Raw genomic sequence first — 19199 nt, forward strand, 5'->3', positions numbered from 1 at the left:
CCCCTGCTCAATGCAGGATTAGCCCTAAGCATCCTAAAGCATCCAAGAAAAGTGTGTATCCAACCTTTGCTTGAAGACTGCCAGTGAGGGGGAGCTCACCACCTCCTTAGGCAACCCATTCCACTGCTGAACTACTCTGACTGTGAAAATTTTTTTCCTGATATCTAGCCTATATCGTTGTACTTGAAGTTTAAACCCATTACTGCGTGTCCTCTCCTCTGCAGCCAACAGAAACAGCATCCTGCCCTCCTCCAAGTGACAACCTTTCAAATACTTAAAGGGGGCCATCATGTCCCCTCTCAACCTCCTTTTCTCCAGGCTGAACATTCCCAAGTCCCTCAACCTATCTTCATAGGGCTTGGTCCCTTGGCCCCAGATCATCCTCATTGCTCTCCTCTGTACCCTTTCAATTTTATCTACGTCTTTCTTGAAGTGAGGCCTCCAGAACTACACACAGTACTCCAGGTGTGGTCTGACCAGTTACGTATACAATGGGACTATGACATCTTGTGATTTTGATGTGATGCCTCTGTTGATACAGCCCAAAATGGCGTTTGCCTTTTTTACCGCTGCATCACACTGCCTGCTCATGTTTAGTTTACAATCCACAAGTACCCCAAGGTCTCGTTCAAACACAGTGCTACCTAGAAGCGTATCCCCCATCCAGTAGGCATGCTTTTCATTTTTCTGACCCAGATGCAGAACTTTACACATCTTTATTAAATTGCATATTGTTCTCATTTGCCCATTTTTCCATTGTGTTCAGATCTCGTTGAACTCTGTCTCTATCTTCCGGAGTATTTGCCAGTCCTCCCAATTTGGTGTCATCTGCAAACTTGATGAGTAGTCCCTTCACCCCCTCATCTAGATCATTAATAAATATGTTAAAAAGTACCGGGCCAAGCACTGAGCCCTGAGATACCCCGCTACTCACCTCTCTCCAGTCTGATGAAACACCATTGACAACAACTCTTTGAGTGCGGTTCTCTAACCAATTCCCTATCCACCTGACTATCTGAAAATCCAGATTGCAGTCCTTCAATTTATCCATCAGAACATCATAGGGCACCTTGTCAAAAGCTTTACTAAAATCCAAGTAAATGACATCAACCGAATTTCCACGATCCAGCAAACTTGTTACTTGGTCAAAAAAGAAAACCAGGTTGGTCTGGCAAGACCTGTTGTAGATAAGTCCATGCTGACTTCCTTGGATCACCAAATTGTCCTCCAGATGTTTGCAGATCACTCCGTTTAATATCTGCTCCATTATCTACCCCACAACAGAGGTCAGACTCATTGGTCTGTAGTTTCCCGAGTCATCCTTCCTCCCTTTTTTGAAGATCGGAATAACGTTTGCTCTCTTCCAGTCCTCCGGGATATCTCCAGTCCTTAAAGAGGTCCCGAAGATGATGGACAAGGGCCGTGCAAGTTCTCTGGAAAGTTCTTTGAGCACTCTCGGGTGCATTTCATCCGGCCCAGGGGATTTGAACTCACCCAGTGCAGCTAAATGCCTCTTGACAACCTCTCTATCCATGTTAACCTGCCACCCAGACACTATCCTTTGGCTACTGCCATCTCTAGAGGTCAGACTCACTGGTCTGTAGTTTCCCGGGGATCCTTCCTCCCTTTTTTGAAGATCGGAATAACGTTTGATCAAAGCCTGAACAATGTTTCAGAGGTTTTTCAATGGTCAAGAAAGTTGAGAAACCCTGTGCTGTTGGAATGGCATGCTGCAATGAGCAGGAGCACAATCCAAACTCCACAGAATACGTTAAGCCACCACTGCTGCACTCCACAGCTCCTTGCCCAGTTTTCCCTGCCACATCTGTACAGAGCAAGAAAAGATGGCATGGACACAGGGTCTGGGGCAGGGAAAGTGCCACAAGTGTTACTGAACGGTGCAGAAAGAGAGGCTGGTAGAAAGGCAGACAGTGGATGGGGGGCATGAGGGATGTAAAGACATAGGCAGGGAAGGGGAGAGGAGGAGCTGTGGGTAAGCTGTGCAACTGGACTTCAAGGTATCTGTGCCTAATAGCAGCATAAGAAGCTGAAATTCTCCATCTCTGCATCTGTAAAAGATGTGAACAGCTGCTGCTTAGACACAGAAATAAATGAAGCTACAAGTGAGTAGATTTGTTTGCCTGTGGAGTATCTCTCAGTGTCTCTCCTTGAGCAGGTCCATCCATTCTCAACACTTCAAAGATGATAGAATGAGAGAAAGGGGCTAAACCAGGGGACCATAGAGTTCATGAACCCCCTTTAGAATACTGATACAGAGTAATGCAATCACAAAATGGCTGGTGCTTAAGGCAGAGCCAATCTCAAAATGACAGAAAATGTGCATATCATGAACAGTAATTCTTAAATACATGCAGAGTCAGAGCTTGGAATCCTTTAAAATAAAGCATATTTTCTTTCTTACACACAACTCATTAAGTCCTGCAGTGCAGTGGTGGCAGCTGTTATCAAAGCAATGTGGTTTTTATGAAATGCAGGGCCTGCAAAAGGGAACTCTTCTGCCAGTTTTGGTTGAGGTCGATCTGAATTCAATCACTTCCCACTGGCCCCTGAGCCCCCCGTCCCATGGAAACCACCACTGACATGTCCATCCTGCGGGGCCATCAGTATGTTTCCATTAAATGGATGTTTTCTCCTGTCTGCCTCCACATTCAACATTCCAGGAATGTAAATAGCCTGGATGAAAGCGCAAAAATTCAATACAACTGACGAGTCAGCTACAAAATGGCTGCCATGAGAAGGGGAGGAGACAGCTACAAAATGGCTGCCTAGGGAAGGGGAGGAGTCAGCTACAAAATGTCTGCCAATAGAAGGGGAGGAGTCACCTACAACATGACTGCCTAGGGGACAAGTCAGCTACAAAATGGCTGCCATGAGAAGTGGAGGACTCAGCTATAAAATGGCTGCCTAGGGGAGGTATCAGCTACAAAATGTCTGCTTAGGGAAGGAGTCAGCTACAAAATGGCTGCCTAGGGAAGGGAAGGAGTCAGCAACAAAATGGCTACCTAGGGAAGGGGAGGAGTCAGCTACAAAATGGCTGCCTAGGGAAGGGGAGGAGTCAGCTACAAAATGGCTGCCATGAGTCAGTTATAAAATGGCTGCCATGAGGAGAGTAGTCAGCTACAACATGTCCGCCAATAGAAGGGGAGGAGTCAGCTACAAAATGGCTGCCTAGGGAAGGGGAGGAGTCAGCTACAAAATGGCTGCCATGTGAAGACGAGCAGTCGGCTACAAAATGGCTGCCTATGGATGGCGAGGAGTCAGCTACAAAATGGCTACGTAGGGAAGGGGAGGAGTCAGGTACAAAGCGGCTGCCATGAGAAGTGAAGGATTCAGCTACAAAATGGCTGCTTAGGGAAGGGGAGGAGTCAGCTACAAAATGGCTGCCATGAGTAAGTTATAAAATAGATGCCATGAGGAGAGTAGTCAGCTACAAAATGTGTGCCAATAGAAGGGGAGGAGCCAGATACAAAATGGCTGTCATGAGAAGGGAGGAGTGACCTCCAAAATGTCTGCCTAGGGGAGGAGTCAGCTACAAAATGGCTGCCTATGGATGGAGAGGAGTCAGCTACAAAATGGCTACCTAGGTAAGGGCAGCTCCAAAATGGCTGACATGAGAAGGGGGGAATCAACTACTAAATAGCTGCCAATAGAAGGGGAGGAGTCAGCTCCAAAATGTCTGCATAGGGGGACACGTCAGCTCCAAAATGGCTACCTAGGGGAGGAGTCAGCTACAAAACAGCTGCCATGAGGAGAGTAGTAAGCTACAAAATGTCTGCCAATACTAGTGGAGGAGTCAGTTACAAAGTGGCTGCCTAGGGAAGGGAAGGAGTAAGTTACAAAATGGCTGCCTAGGGAAGAGGAGGGGTCAGCTACAAAATGGCTGCCATGAGTAAGTTATAAAACCCTTACCCTAACCCTAACCTTACTGTAGCAGGGAAGGACATGTTTTTGGTGAGCTCTTAGGCCCAACAGCCAATTTCTCCTGCCATAGAAAGGTGACGAATCAGCTACAAAATGGCTGCCATCTGAAGTGGAGCAGTCAGCTACAAAATGGCTGCCATAGGCAGGGTGGGGCCAAGTACAAAATGGCTGCCTTGGCGAGGGGAAGAGTCAGCTACAAAATGTCTACAACTCCATAACCATTCATTTATTACCAACACATGCTAACTGAGAGAATGAAAGAACACAGAGAAAGAGAACGGGGGGGGGGGGGGAAATATTTTGGCATTTTCCCTTTATCTAACCCTTTCACCACCTATATAAAGGGAAATGATTAACAAGGTGGGGTTGTCGACCCAAAATGATTCAAAGGGATTATAATACAACAGCAAATTAAAATTAATCACAATGTCTTATTCACAAACTTTCTCATTCGTTGCCTAAAACTTTAAAACAATACACCTTTTGTCAGAGATTTCCAGAAGAGAGTTACTCAAGAAACATTATGGCACAATCTGTTCTATTAGGTTTCAGCGCTCAAATATTTTCTCACAAGTATGCAAATACACACATACAAAAGATTTAACTTCTTTAAATGTTTTGAGAATATCTCACCCAATCCTTACCACTATTTCGCTCCCTTATATATTCGGGAAACAGCCTCCTGGGAAGAGACTGTCCAGGGCCCTGTCTGTCCAGGTCCACCCTGATTGGCAATCCCCTTCCAGCTCCCACCCTCCCTCACTGCTAGAAGCCTTGTGGCTGCAGCCTCCATTGTCGCCCACGAGGAGACGGGCAGTGACAGGACAGGATGATTTTATGAACTTTGACAGATGTCACTGGGTGGGCAGGAAGGGATGCGCCATTGTTTTTCTCTTGTGGCCCTTCTTGGCATACACAGGGAATTACTGATTGTCACTGTGGGAATTCCCTCCAGCCTAGGCAGAATTCTGGAGAATTTTGGTGGTAGGACAGAAAACTTGGGCATGAAATTGGGATCACTTTGGGAGGCAAGTAGCTGTGAATTCCTGCAGAGTGCAGGGGGGGTGATTAGATGACCCTCGAGGTCCTGTCCAACTCTATGATTCCCATACGTCCCACTGTATTGGTGGATAGTGGTCCATGGTGCTGCAGACCAAACTGAGTCAGGAGAAGGAGCCTTCATCATACCCTCAGTCAGAATCAGTTGAAAATGGAGAAACAGGAAATTCTAAGGTGCAACCTTTCCCTGGCTAGAAGGCCCACCAGATATTTGCAAAGGAATTAGCAGTTTTCCCTCTGTCACGCTCTGGGCCTTTTTCTATTCTGCCGCAGGCAAAACTGACTCAAGGGGGAAAGAGTGTTCATGACACTGTCACACCTCAGTTGGAAAGTGGTAAGGGTCAATTTTAAGGTGCAACCTCTCTCTGGCTGAGTGACCCACCAAACACCTGCACAGAAATTAGGAGGTTTCCCTCCATGAAGCTCTGGGCCTTCTTTCGTAAAATTATGGGTGTTTTCTCTTTAGCTGCAGGCAAAGGGGAAAGAACCATCATCATCCGCAGTCACAACACAGTTGAAACGGGGGAAGTGGGATTATTAAGGTGCAACCTCTTCCTGACTGCTAGACCCACCACATAAATAAATGTTGTGCTGTGCTTCAGAATCATGTATTTGGGCTGTAGTTTTGCCTCAAAAAGAAGAGCCTCTTGTGGCGCAGAGTGGTAAGGCAGCAGACATGCAGTCTGAGGCTTTGCCCAGGAGGCTGGGAGTTCAATCCCAGCAGCCGGCTCAAGGTTGACTCAGCCTTCCATCCTTCCGAGGTCGGTAAAATGAGTACCCAGCTTGCAGGCAGGTAAATGGTAATGACTGGGGAAGGCACTGGCAAACCACCCCGTATTGAGTCTGCCATGAAAACGCTAGAGGGCGTCACCCCAAGGGTCAGACATTGCACAGGGGATACCTTCACCTTTACCTTTTGCCTCAAAGCTGTGGGTGTGGGTTTTTAAAAAATTCAGTTTATGTCCATGGACTTGCCCCCTGGTACACCGAGGAGCTTCGCAACAAGAAACGGGAACTGAGACGGCTAGAGCGAGTTTGGAGGAAGACTCGTGACGAAGCCTCGAGAACATCTTATAGAATGCAGATGAAGGCCTATGAGATGGCAGTAAAGTCAGTAAAATGCAATTTTTACTCGGCTACAATCGCATCTGCAGACTCACACCCGGCTCAATTGTTTAAGGTAGTTCGATCCCTCACTGCCCTGGTTGAAGGGCAACAAAACAGTAGCCAATTGGACATCAGCTGTTAGGTATTTGTGAGTCATTTTGCAGATAAAATCTCGACACTCCGCCATGACCTCCCACCAACCTTAGATACAAAAAGTGAACTAGAGGCCCCTTGGCCGTCTTTGGAGAAAACTATGAGTAACTTCAGACGACTCACGCTTGACCGAAGTGGACAGGATACTAGCAAAACCAAGGCCAACCACATGTCCACTAGACCCTTGAACATCCTGGCTCTTAAAAACAGCTAGCATAAGGATAAAGGGCCCCCTCCAGGAGATAATCAACCTATGTCTCACAATGGGAGAATTCCCGGAGGGATTGAAAGAGGCTGTGGTCCGCAAGAGCCTAACAATTACAGACCCGTCTCGCATTTAGCGTTTCTGGGGAAGATGATTGAAAGGGCAGTCGCAAAACAACTGACGGAATACCTGGAAGAAGCTTCGGTCCTAGACCCATCCCAGTCAGGTTTCCGGCCTGGCCATGGGGTAGAGACAGTGCTAGTTGCCCTGATGGACGACCTCCGTCGCCAGTTGGATCAAGGCGGGTCGGCACTGCTGATATTACTAGACCTCTCAGCAGCGTTCGACACAGTCGACCATGAGCTTCTAGCTCGCCGCCTCATTGATGCCAGAGTACAAGGGACAGCCCTTCAATGGCTGATCTCCTTCCTCCAGGATCATGGACAGAGGGTAGCAATAGGAGAAAGAACATCAGACCGCTGACAACTTACTTGTGGAGTCCCACAGGGAGCGGTCCTCTCTCCTATCTTATTCAACATCTTTATGCGCCCTCTTGCACAACTGGTACAGAAGTTTGGACTGGGTTGCCATCAATATGCAGATGACACCCAGCTCCTCCTCCTGATGGATGGCCGCCCTGACTTTCCCCCAGAAGCATTAGCCAGCTGCCTAGAAGCAGTGACGAGATGGCTCAAGCAAAGTCGTCTGAAGCTCAATCATAGAATCATAGAATCATAGAGTTGGAAGGGGCCATACAGGCCATCTAGTCCAACCCCCTGCTCAACGCAGGATCAGCCCTAAGCATCCTAAAGCATCCAAGAAAAGTGTGTATCCAACCTTTGCTTGAAGACTGCCAGTGAGGGGGAGCTCACCACCTCCTTAGGCAGCCTATTCCACTGCTGAACTACTCTGACTGTGAAATTTTTTTTCCTGATATCTAGCCTATATCGTTGTACTTGAAGTTTAAACCCATTACTGCGTGTCCTCTCCTCTGCAGCCAATCCTTCAAAGACGGAGGTCCTGTGGCTGGGTAGGAAGGGCCCATGTGAGGAAGCGCGCCTGCCTGCCCTGGATGGTGTGCAGCTCTCTATGGCTCACTCCGCCAGGAACCTAGGCGTGATTCTGGACACTTCCCTCACAATGGAAGCTCAGATCACAAAGATAGGGCGGCTGGCATTCTACCACCTCTGCCAAGCCAAGCTACTAGCGCCCTACCTGGCCCCAGAACACCTAGCCACAGTGATCCATGCGACAGTCACCTCTAGACTGGACTTCTGTAACTCGCTCTACGCAGGCCTGCCCTTAGTCTTAGCAGCCAGGATCCTCACTGCAACACCGTGGAGGTCCCACATCCGGCCCATTCTCCATAAACTGCAGTGATTGCCAGTTGAATTCGGGATCAGACTAAAGGTTCTGATAATTACCTTCGACGCCATACGCGGTCAGGGCCCAGTGTACCTCCCTGCCCCCAAAAGAGCCCTGCGCTCCACTGCTACCAACCAGCTAAAGGTCCCTGGCCCTAAAGAAGTCCGCCTGGTCTCAACCAGGGCCAGAGCATTCTCTGTTCTGGCCCCCACCTGGTGGAACGAGCTCCCGGAGAAGATCAGGGCCCTGACGGAGCTTAAACAGTTCCACAGGGCTTGCAAGGAGTTCTTCCGCCAGGCATTCAGTTGAGACCAGATATATATAACCAACAGCGACCAAAGGGCCCCTGCACCCCGCCCCCCCTCAGAACACCACCTATACACTCTGGACCTGTTTGTATGTTGCAACGTTGTATTCTTTATTGGTTATACAATTATGTTATATATGTTTACAATTATCAGTTATTATTGCACAGTTACCCAATGGTTTTATAAGACTGTTCCATGTATTGTGTTATTATGTAAACCGCCCTGAGCCCCCGGGGAGGGCGGTATATAAATATAATAAATAAATAAATAAATAAATAAATAAATAAATAAATAAATAAATAAATAGATAAATATGTTATTTCATGGTGAATTGGAGTGCTACAATGCAAGAATTTTTATCATCTATTGGATTCTGTGACTTGGGAATCATGTGTTTACTCTGTGGTGTCACCACAAAGATCTGAAACCATGAGTTTTGTGGTTCAAGTTCATAGAATCATATAGTTGGAAGGAGCCATACAGGCCATCTAGTCCAACCCCCTGCTCAACGCAGGATCATCCCAAAGCATCCTAAAGCATCCAAGAAAAGTGTATATCCAACCTTTGCTTGAAGACTGCCAGTGAGGGGGAGCTCACCACCTCCTTAGGCAGCCTATTCCACTGCCGAACTACTCTCACTGTGAAAATTTTTTTCCTGATATCTAGCCTATATCGTTGTACTTGTAGTTTAAATCCATTACTGCATGTCCTTTCCTCTGCAGCCAATGGGAACCGCATCCTGCCCTCCTCCAAATGACAACCTTTCAAATACTTAAAGAGGGCTATCATGTCACCTCTCAACCTCCTTTTCTCCAGGCTGAACATTCCGAAGTCCCCTATCTTCATAAGGCTTGGTACCTTGGCCCCAGATCATCCTCATCGCCCTCCTCTGTACCCTTTCAATTTTATCTGCGTCCTTCTTGAAGTGAGGCCTCCAGAACTGCACACAGTAATCCAGGTGTGGTCTGACCAGTGCCGTATACAATGGGACTATGACATCTTGTGATTTTGATGTGATGCCCCTGTTGATACAGCCCAAAATGGCATTTGCCTTTTTTACCGCTGCATCACACTGCCTGCTCATGTTTAGTTTACAATCCACAAGTACCCCAAGGTCTCGTTCACACAGTGTCACCTAGAAGCGTATCCCCCATCCAGTAGGCATGCTTTTCATTTTTCTGACCCAGATGCAGAACTTTACACTTATCTTTATTAAATTGCATCTTGTTCTCAATTGCCCATTTTTCCATTGTGGCCATCGACATATTTGTTGTGGCCATCAAGTTGTGGCCATCAACACGATATTTGCTTTGATGGTGAGTGTGGAATGACCCAGTGCGACAATCCATATTTCAGTCATGTTTTTGCTCCCTAGTGTCGCTACTAAAATAGGGATCCATGATTTTAGTGATGTGCATTGTGACCATAGACATGTGATTTGATAGTGTTTTGAGGTGATCCAATGCAAAATCTCTGAAGATCCATCAGGTTCTGTGCTTTGCAGTCATGCTTTTTCCTCTGTATCACCAGTAAGATGTGGATCTGTGATTTTTGTAGTGTGTTGACATTTTAGGTGAACGAAGGGTAAATTTGGGATGATCTAAAGCAGTCCTTCTCAACCGTTTAAACCAGGGGTAGTCAAACTGCGGCCCTCCAGATGTCCATGGACTACAATTCCCAGGAGCCCCTGCCAGCATTCGCTGGCAGGGGCTCCTGGGAATTGTAGTCCATGGACATCTGGAGGGCCGCAGTTTGACTACCCCTGGTTTAAACCACCGAGACACCCCTGAAACATTCTACAAGCTTAAAGAAACTCCATGGTCAAAATGTACATTATCCCAAAATTATCTTATTTTGCTTGAGGCCGACCGACTCAAAACATTCTCCCCCCTCAGACACCCCTACTAAACAATTTGACCTCCCCAGGGATAGATCAGTGTTGTTGTTCTGCTGAAATACTGATTCAAGTGGGTAGCCATGTTGGTCTGAAGCAGCACAATAAAACAAAATCAGAGTCCAGTGGCACCTTTAAGACCAACAAAGATTTATTCAAAGTGTGAGCTTTCGAGTGCAAGCACTCTTCCTCAAACTATGGTCAGCATAGTCTGAGGAAGAGTACATGCACTCGAAAGCTCAGACCTTGAATAAATCTTTGTTGGTCTTAAAGTGCCACTGGACTCTGATTTTGTTTTATTGTTGAAATACTGTTCAGGTTGGCATGCTATGTTATGATTATCTGACAGATTGTTATAATGTTCTATGCAACTATTTTTACAGTGTTGTATGTAAACCACAGAGCAGTGTGGAAGGGTGGTATAAAAATCCAAACACATAAAAAGCCTGATCTAGACCAAAAAAACACATGAGGATCTTTGTATTTCAACTGTTTTTACACCCTTGTGGCCCCACAACATAGCACAATATTTGTGGTGCTGCCTACAGCATAACATGGTGGTCTATTTTGTTTCAGTGTAAACCTCGTATGATTTCATGAGGATCCTGCCTCGCATACCCGTTTTTCTGTTGCTGCTCTTGATCCATGTTCTTAATAGCCCAGTCCTGGCTTTCAAACGAGATGCTAATACTGGATTTGTAGGACAACTCTGCCACGTTCTTCCCTTTTTCGGACGGAAAGCTGGCTGGCTGTCTGGCCTCGGGCCCGCTGAGGAAAAGGCCGTCTGGAGCTAGACGCTGCAGGGGCCCCGCATTCGGGGGACGGGCGAGGCGAGCAGGCTCAGGCCGGGACGCAGACCTGTGGCTTCAATGGGGCGGAATTCCCAGGGCAGCGGCCCTGCAGCCCGCCAAACAGACGCTTTTCCCTCGGACGGGGCTCCTGGCCGGCTGGCTGGCAGGGAGTCTCTCGGCGGCCTCCCCCTCGCACCCCCGCGGGAGCACGACGACGCGTACGAGACGCCCGGGGGGAGGGGCCTTCCCGATGACTCCGCCCTCTCGACAAAGGCGCGCACCGCCTCCTCCGGGCGCCCGTAGCGCGTGACCGGCCCTCAGACCCAATCACTGCGCGAGCACTGGGTCACCGGGCCTCCGCCTCCCCGCGAGGGCCTCGCCGCTGCCTGCCTAGTTCGGGGGAGGATGGTCCTGCGCCGGCTGCTGCTCGCCCTGCTCAATGACCACCGTCTGCTGGACCGGCTCGCGGAAGCACGCCCTATCCGGATGGCCGCGCGGCTTACCGCCTCGGCCCTGACACGCGGACTGCGCCTGCGCGACTCCTTCCTCCGCGCGCTCAAGGAGGAGGCGGCGAGCGCCAAGGACGCCTGGCCCAACCAGCGGCGCGGGAAGGAGAAGGGGCGGGGCCCGTGACTCGCCTCTCGAGAGCGCCGGCCGCAGCCACGGGCCACAAGGGGGCGTGGCCAAGGACGACTGCGAGGGATCCTGCCCGCTGCTCCCGGCCGTCTTCCTCTCCTTCCCCCGGAGAGCCACAACACGCCGGCGAGGTAGGCCAGGTGGCGAGGACGCTTCGCAGCCCAACGGAATCGTCGTGACCCTCTGGCAGCCGACGGCCGCGCTCCCTTCTTCTGCGGGGGGCGGGGGAGACTCGAACCCAGGACTGGCGCCCCCCCCCCCCGCCGCCGCCGCCGCCGCCGCCGCCGCCGCCGCCGCCGCCCCCTGAAGAGGAGAGAGGCAGCCCAGCGGCAGGCCGAGGGAGGGGACTGCGGGGCGCCTCCCTCCCTCATGTGCTGCGCGAGACTTCTCCGCTGGACGGAGGGAGACCCTGCAGTGCCCCGCGGGGGGTTCCCGCCTCCCTCGGATCAACAGCGAGCCCTGTGAAGTTCTCTCGCATGCGAACAAAAGCAATTAAAGTCATACAATGCTAGCTGGAGGGAAACCGTGTCAGACTATTGCATTTTTAAACGCTTAGAAAGGGAAGGTAAACCGCTGCCTACATGCGTGGAAATAAGAGGAGATTGTACTCCCCTCGTTTCCGGTTCAGGGCGGTTTCCAGTCAAATTCTTATAACAATACAGAGTGCTTTATAATTATTAAACTGTTAACAATCCAAGCTTATGCTTTAACTGTGCAACCGTTCACTGCACAACTGTGGATTAATTTTTCTGAGAGAGTGCTGCCGGGTCAGGAGTTGCCCTGTGCTGTTTTCTCATTGAGTGCACTTTGGTGGCAGGCAGCAAGGGGGGGGGGTCTTCTGGGTGCTCTGTCTAGTGGATCACAGAAACATAGAGTTGGTAGCTCCTCCAGGGTCATCTAGTCCAACCCGTTGCACAATGCAGGAACTCACAACTACCTGCCTCCCACAGTGACACCAATTTCCTGCCCAAGTGAGTACCCCCCAAAAATTCTCCAGAATCGAGCCTGGAGGGAATTCAGCTACTGTCCCACAGTGGTGATCAACAATTCCCTGGGTATACAAGGAAAGGCAACAAGAGACAAATACTGGCACATCCCATCCTGCCCACCCACTCATCGCAGCACAGGATCAACCTACAGCAGTGGTTCTCAACCTGGGGGTCGGGACAGGGCAAACAGCTTTTTTTGGGGGGGGCGCCATCCCCGCAACAGCCTTGGGGGGTAGATCGAGATAGAGCATTTGTCTGTCTGGAGCACCGGAAAAGAGCTAGATCATCATGGTGGGACAAGAGACAGAGCTGAACTGGGAAACCCTGGGGGGGCGGGGAGACCTATATACAATCATGAACAATAGATCTCCACACCATTGGTCAGTTTTGGTTTAATTTCTGTGGAAGAACACTTGCATAATTTTAAGATTGGGGGTCACCACAACATGAACTGTATCAAATGGTCATTGCATTAGGAAGGTTGAGAATCACTGGCCTACAGCATCCATGTCCAGCCACTTGTTGAAAATGCCAATGTCATAGAATCATAGAGTTGGAAGGGGCCATACAGACCATCTAGTCCAACCCCCTGCTCAATGCAGGATCAGCCCTAAGCATCCTAAAGTCATCAGTCATCATGTAGTTGGCTCAGCACTTCTGACTACAAAGCAATCTCATTGTACTAATTTGTTTGGGAGTATCAGACTTCAGGAGTGACAGCTGATTCATGTGATTTTTATCCTTTTATCATAGCCAGAAAACAGGTTGCATTGAGATAAACTGCAGCATTCTACTTCTGCATTATTCTTTTACTGAGACAACTAGAGTTTGACTCTGGATGAACACAGCTTTGATAGTCAAACTGGTATCTTAGCCAAACTGACCTACTATGAGTGGTTTACACTGAAGCACCTTTAATGTCAGCTTACCAGTATTGAATGCCTCAAACAAAAATCACTTGGTACCTTTAAGGCAATCTAGATTTCTTACTCCAGAAGTTTTCAATAGGGCTACATCTAAAGATACAAAAGGATGAGGCAGAAGGACTTGGCCATGGTCAGATGGTGAAGGAGTTACTCTTTGCCAACCAGGGTACTGGAGGAGACGGTGCCCAAGGCTTCAGTTAGGATGGTATAGGTAGGCAAAGGACCATGCAAATATTGCCTTGCAGGGGGCAAGATGGGGTTAAGTAGTTTATCTGAGAAGGATGAGAAATGTTGCAGAAGAGTAGGTCTAGGACTAATATGCAAAAGCCTACTCAGCAGCTGAGTCATCAGTTGGACCATTGGCTCCTCCAAGCAGCTGCCACCTATTCACACACAATAACCCCCCCTCTTTTTAGCCCAGGTCAGAGAGGGACAGATCCAAAGGCAGCCCATGAGGTTCCAGGGTATGTGAGAGAGCCAACTGATACCTCCCAGACTCTCCAGGACTCTAGCGCCAGTATACCACAGTCACTTTGTCACAAGAACAACTGGAATGGCTTGATGAAGGTAAGGAACATGAACTTATATTTGTTCTATATAAAGCAAAATTGCATGTAACACCTAGACTCAACTGTAGTAAGATGTTTAATGAACACACACAAAAGGGTCTCAAGGTTTTACTGGAAAAGGTACAGTGCTGTTTGGCAAACCCAAACAAACTGGGGAAACCCAAACAAAAGAAACAATAAAATTGGTTACCCAATGTCTGGATGAAAGAAAATTACAAGGAATAAAATATGTTATTTTTCTAGGTGAACTTTGCTTCTAAGTTCTGTATGGCACAAAAGTTTTAATATAGCTATTCTAAGGATCATATAGCCTCTTCACTGGATCAGCCAAATTTCTTTGCCTCCAGTTTGCCTTTGGGGGAAAGAAGAAATCTGTGGGATAGTTTCAGATGATCTAACAAGAAAAATGAGAATAGACACTGGGGCACTGAGAGATTACTGCAGAAATAGGCTATGTCTAAAAAAAGCTCCAGAAATGTTCCCTTACAATGGGAAGTTCAAAAGATAGGTGGTTTGGTTTATGGCTTTGCTACTGTCACCAGCCGTGCTCCTCGGGCGTGGCAGATTGGGACGGGAAGGGCTGTTGGCGTATCTCTGGCAGTCTTCAAGCAAAGGTTGGATACACACTTTTCTTGGATGCTTTAGGATGCTTAGGGCTGATCCTGCGTCGAGCAGGAGGTTGGACTAGATGGCCTGTATGGCCCCTTCCAACTCTACGATTCTATGATTCTATGATCTCCCATGCGGCGAGAGCCCGTAGCAGGGCAAGCAACCCCGGGAAGGCCGCTGCTGGCGGGCACTGACCTGCGGAGGCGGCAGCCTGTTGAAGCGTCAGGGAACGGGGCGAGTGAGCAAAGTGCCCTACTCAGCGGCCAGGAACCTTCAGGCTGGGAGAGTGGGCAAGCGGCCTGCCAGTGCGGAAGAGCTGGACGGACTGGGTGTTCCAGTGTCCGGGTCAGAGCACGGACACCACCCGGACAGACCCACCCAGCTGGCCTTTTCAAAAATATATATTGGAACTTATGGTAAGGATTCTCACATAGAAATTATTGAAGAATTATATTCTTTATATTCGTTTTCAGGCCATATAATCAACCTGACTTGGCACTAACATATTTATATATGATTGTGTGTATGTATACAATCGTTTGACCACTGAGGAAGGCCCCAAAATGTTTTTGCTCCTGTCTTAATGTAGTTTGAGGCCTAGAGATATTGAATTGCATCATGTTCTATAATTTTTGGAATCCTTAGGACTCGCTACTTTGGACTCGCTACTTCATGAGTGGAATGTGCCTGTGTTTTTAAAGTATAGTTTTAGCACACTTTGGAATAAATATATTTATTTTGTTTAATTTATTTCTCATAAATAAATTTTATTTTACCCAACTTTTGGGCACCCAACTAGTGTTACCAAAACATCCACCTGAACACACATAAGGGTCTGAACATCTAATGGATATGGACTTAGAAGAATTTTGGAGAGAAAGACATGTAGTGGGCAAACTGAGGCTTCCACATTCTGCATCAGTTCGTTTGTTGACCCACTGAGTTACTTCTGGAAGGCAGCAAACTTCAAACGTGACTCAGTCATAGAGAAATGGATGCCCTTGAGGCAAAACAGTGGAAAATAGACCCTACAAGCCTGGGATATGCTACTTATAACTACTCTCCCCAAATAGTTAAATAAATGGCAAACATTTTAATGTTTATGAATTAGGAATGCTTTCCTATCTTAATTGGAGCTTCATGGTCCCTGTCATACATACTAAGCTTCATGCTTACCGCACTGTGCACAATCTTAACATTAACACACTCTCAGAAAGCCCTCCTGTGTACTAGAGACATGCATTGTGTCTGATAGGAGCTGGAGGAAATCAAATGTTTACCCAGGCCAAACAAAGACCCTACTGGATTTGCTGATTTCATCGCTGTAGAAGAATTTGTTAGGTTCCCCCAGTTGCATTCTCTTTTGTTGCATGTTGAAGTACTGATCACAAAGAACAGAGTCTTATGAGAGTAAAACCTGCCATCAGCAGAAGAAAGATGTTCATGGATTCCATGCCTGCAATTAGATATAGACCATAAGAACAGATAATAACAAGAATAATAATAGAATCATAGAGTTGGAAGGAGTCATCTAGTCCAAACCACTGCTCAATGCAGGATTGGCCTAAAACATCCAGGATAAGTATCTGTCCAGCTGTTGCTTTAATACGGCCAATGAGGGGGAGCTGGCCATCTCTGGGAAGTCCATTCCACTGCTGAACTACTCTGACTGAAAATTTTCTTCCTGATATCTAGCTGGTACCGTTCTACAAGTACTTTAAAGCCATTAATAAACTTTATTTCTGTAGCCCACCCTTCCTCAGTAGCTAAGGATGGGTGACAACGTAGTTTAAAACACTCACAATCATATAATCACTAAAGCGTATTTGTAATTTACAGTAACCCGCAAGTAATTTCAACAGGGGGGTTAAAACTTTTTCTGGGCAGGTCTGCTCTCCATTTCACCAGTGACATCTGGGTCACAAAACTGAGAAACATACATACTAGATGGGAGATACACATCTGGGGAGCAGTATGTGTGAATGTGATTTTGGGGTACTTCTAGAATCTAAATCAATGGTTCTCAACCTGCAGATCAGGACCCCTTTGGGAGTCTTAACAACCCTTGCACAGGGGTTGCAGCAGGCAAGCAGCTTGGCGGAGGGGGAAGAGTGTTTGTCTATCAGTTGAGCTCAGACAACTGAGAGCACGTGGAGAAAGCTGCTGGGGAGGGCTGCTGCTGCTGCTGCTGCTGCTGCTGCTGACCAGGTGAGGCTGTTGTGGTGCTGAGTGAGGTAATTGCTGGGTGATTGCTGGGAGGATTAAAAAGGGCTGCTCCTCGCCAGAGGCTCTTAGCCTGGGGTTCTTGGCCTAGCAATTAGAATCATCAGTAGATTATATTTCCCTAGAACAAGATGCAATTTAATAAAGATGTGGACAAAATAGAGAGGGTGCAGAGGAGAGCAAGGAGGATAATCCAGGGCCTAGGGACTAAGCCCTATGAGGCAAGGTTGAGGGATTTGGGTATGTGTATCCTGAAGAAGAAGAAGCTGATAGGGGGGCATGATTGCTGTTAGTATCTGAAATTATTATTATTATTTATTTATTTATTTATTTATTTAATTTTTAGACAGCCCTTCTCCAAATAGGGCTCAGGATGGTTTAACATAAACAGTTAAAACACAATAAAATCCCCATAAAAACCCCAATTTACGTCAAACAACATGTCACATGTACCATATAAGCGGCGGTGGTCACAATTCTAATCATATTTACCCAACTTCCCCCAAATTCAGCCTGGTGGGGAGAATAATATTCAGGAAAAGGGTGGCGCAAATGCAATAGATCTAACAATGATATCAATATTAGAGATCTCAATATTGGAGGGGATCCTCCAATGGATTAGTGGAAGAGCTGCCCTGCCTTCAACCATATGCCTGGCGGAAGAGCTCCGTCTTGCAGGCCCTGCGGAAAGCTGGTAGATCCCGCAGGGCCCTTAACTCTTCTGGGAGTTCATTCCACCAGGTTGGGGCCAGGACTGAAAAGGCCCTGGCCCGGGTCGAGGCCAGGCAAACATCCCGTGGGCCCGGGACAACCAGTAAATTCATACCCGCAGAGCGGAGTGCTCTGCGGGGGGCATAAGCACCCAAGTGGTCCCGCAGGTAGATGGGACCCAGGCCGCGTATAGCCTTAAAGGTCAATACCAATACCTTGAATCTGATTCGGAAACAGACTGGTAACCAGTGCAGATGACAAAGCACCAGCTGAATGTGGGCCCTCAAAGGTGTTCTAGTGAGGACCCTGGCAGCTGCATTCTGGACCAGCTGTAACTTCCAAGTCAAAGACAAGGGAAGGCCCGCGTAGTAGAAATGCTGTTACTTAGAGGAGGGCAGGGAACAGTTCCTATTGGCAGCAGAGGATAGGACCTACAGTAATGGATTTAAATTACATTAGTATGGTACCACCTAGATAACAGGAAAAAAAATTCAGAGTAGTTGAGCAGTGGAAACGGCTCTAGCAACCGAGGTGGTGAGCTTCCCCTCAATGGCAGCTTTTAAGCAGTGGCTGGACAGATACTTTTCATGGATGCCTTAGGCTTATTCTGAACTGAGCAGGGGACTGGATCACCTGTATGGCCTCTTTCAATTCTATAATTCTATGTGTGGTGATGAACCCTCCCGCCACGGGTGAACCTGTTGCTCTTATTCCAGGCTTCTATTCCAGGTTCATTGTTCTGAGGGTCAGTAGCCCCAGTGCACACATGCACCCATGCCAAAATACATCAAGGGCAGAAACACTTATCCCTTTTCAGGAAGAACTGTGTCACACCTCTAACTAGTATTTCATGTCTTAATTAAAAGCACAGTCCAAATGTCTCTTTTTGTCTGTCTCTCTGCACTGTCATGCACAATGTGAGGCAGAAAATGGCTTCCTATATTTGAAAATGAGGTTCACAAACGAGATTCTTGTCACATAACAGCAGCAAGCAACATAGACAAATATTTTTAAAGCCTATCATAGACACATACACTTCTGCCCCCAACAGCTGTCCATAGAGGGGGGGACCACACTGTATGTAAGGTTGAAACTAAGCACAGTGGCAGCTTGCAATAAGTAGGGGAGGGGTTGTGAGGTTTAACAATCCAACTCTGAAGCTCCACTTCTTCTGATTCCTACCAGGAGGCCAACCTTGCTGTTAGAACAGGGAGAAGATAAAAGTCTTGAGTCACACCCACCTGCTGCAGAACACTGGAGAGACTCCAAGCCTTCGAGAGACTCCAAGAACTGCTGCTCCAACCATGACATGTATGTTATTTTCTCCCCAACAGGCACAATTTCAATTGTGGAATCCCTGAAAATTAAATCCTGTCCTTGGAAATCAGTGGAACTGAACATTTTAAACCCATGTCCATTGTTGTCATCCCCAAAGAAATCCTAAAATCCAAAAAGAGATTTCTCGTTATACCTAGAAACTGCTCAAAGTTAACACACTAGTCTGTTGTTGTTATATTTCCATTAGCATGGGCTTCTGATACAACTTATAATGTGTCTGCTATTTTGTGACTGTTCATAGAATCATAGAGTTGGAAGGTATGTCCAGGGTCATCTAGATTCTAGACCACCCCCCTGCAGAATTCAAGTGATGGCCACAAAAGCCAAGCACCTACACAATGCATTCTGCCTACACACTTACAAACTGCCTATAT

General features: G+C 47.6%; 1 protein-coding gene and 1 long non-coding RNA gene across 5 annotated transcripts in view; one reads left to right on the forward strand and one right to left on the reverse strand.

Annotated features, from left to right (window-relative positions):
* The first annotated feature begins 11453 nt into the window (after nucleotides 1-11453).
* On the forward strand, nucleotides 11454-19030 carry LOC143842770 (uncharacterized). Of its 3 annotated transcripts, XR_013233351.1 has the most exons (4): nucleotides 11454-12431; nucleotides 13792-13942; nucleotides 16588-16761; nucleotides 18673-19030. It is a non-coding gene; the product is annotated as an uncharacterized LOC143842770 (long non-coding RNA). The 3 variants fall into 3 exon arrangements; XR_013233350.1 differs by lacking the exon at nucleotides 16588-16761; XR_013233352.1 differs by lacking the exon at nucleotides 16588-16761 and having other exon boundaries at nucleotides 11454-12025.
* MELTF (melanotransferrin) overlaps nucleotides 14039-19199 on the reverse strand; it is a 47125-nt gene continuing 41964 nt past the window's right edge. Inside the window, exons 15-16 of one of the 2 annotated variants that reach the window (XM_077347920.1) lie at nucleotides 18729-18927; nucleotides 14039-16009 (exon numbers count right to left, since the gene is read on the reverse strand). In XM_077347920.1, coding sequence (XP_077204035.1) covers nucleotides 15939-16009; nucleotides 18729-18927 — 270 coding nt within the window. In that variant the 3' untranslated portion in view covers nucleotides 14039-15938. Of the gene's footprint in view, nucleotides 16010-17087; nucleotides 18928-19199 lie in introns of those variants that run through there. The other variant, XM_077347918.1, reaches the window with a different exon arrangement.

This window comes from Paroedura picta, chromosome 8 (assembly GCF_049243985.1).
Source record: "Paroedura picta isolate Pp20150507F chromosome 8, Ppicta_v3.0, whole genome shotgun sequence".
Lineage (NCBI taxonomy): Eukaryota > Metazoa > Chordata > Lepidosauria > Squamata > Gekkonidae > Paroedura > Paroedura picta.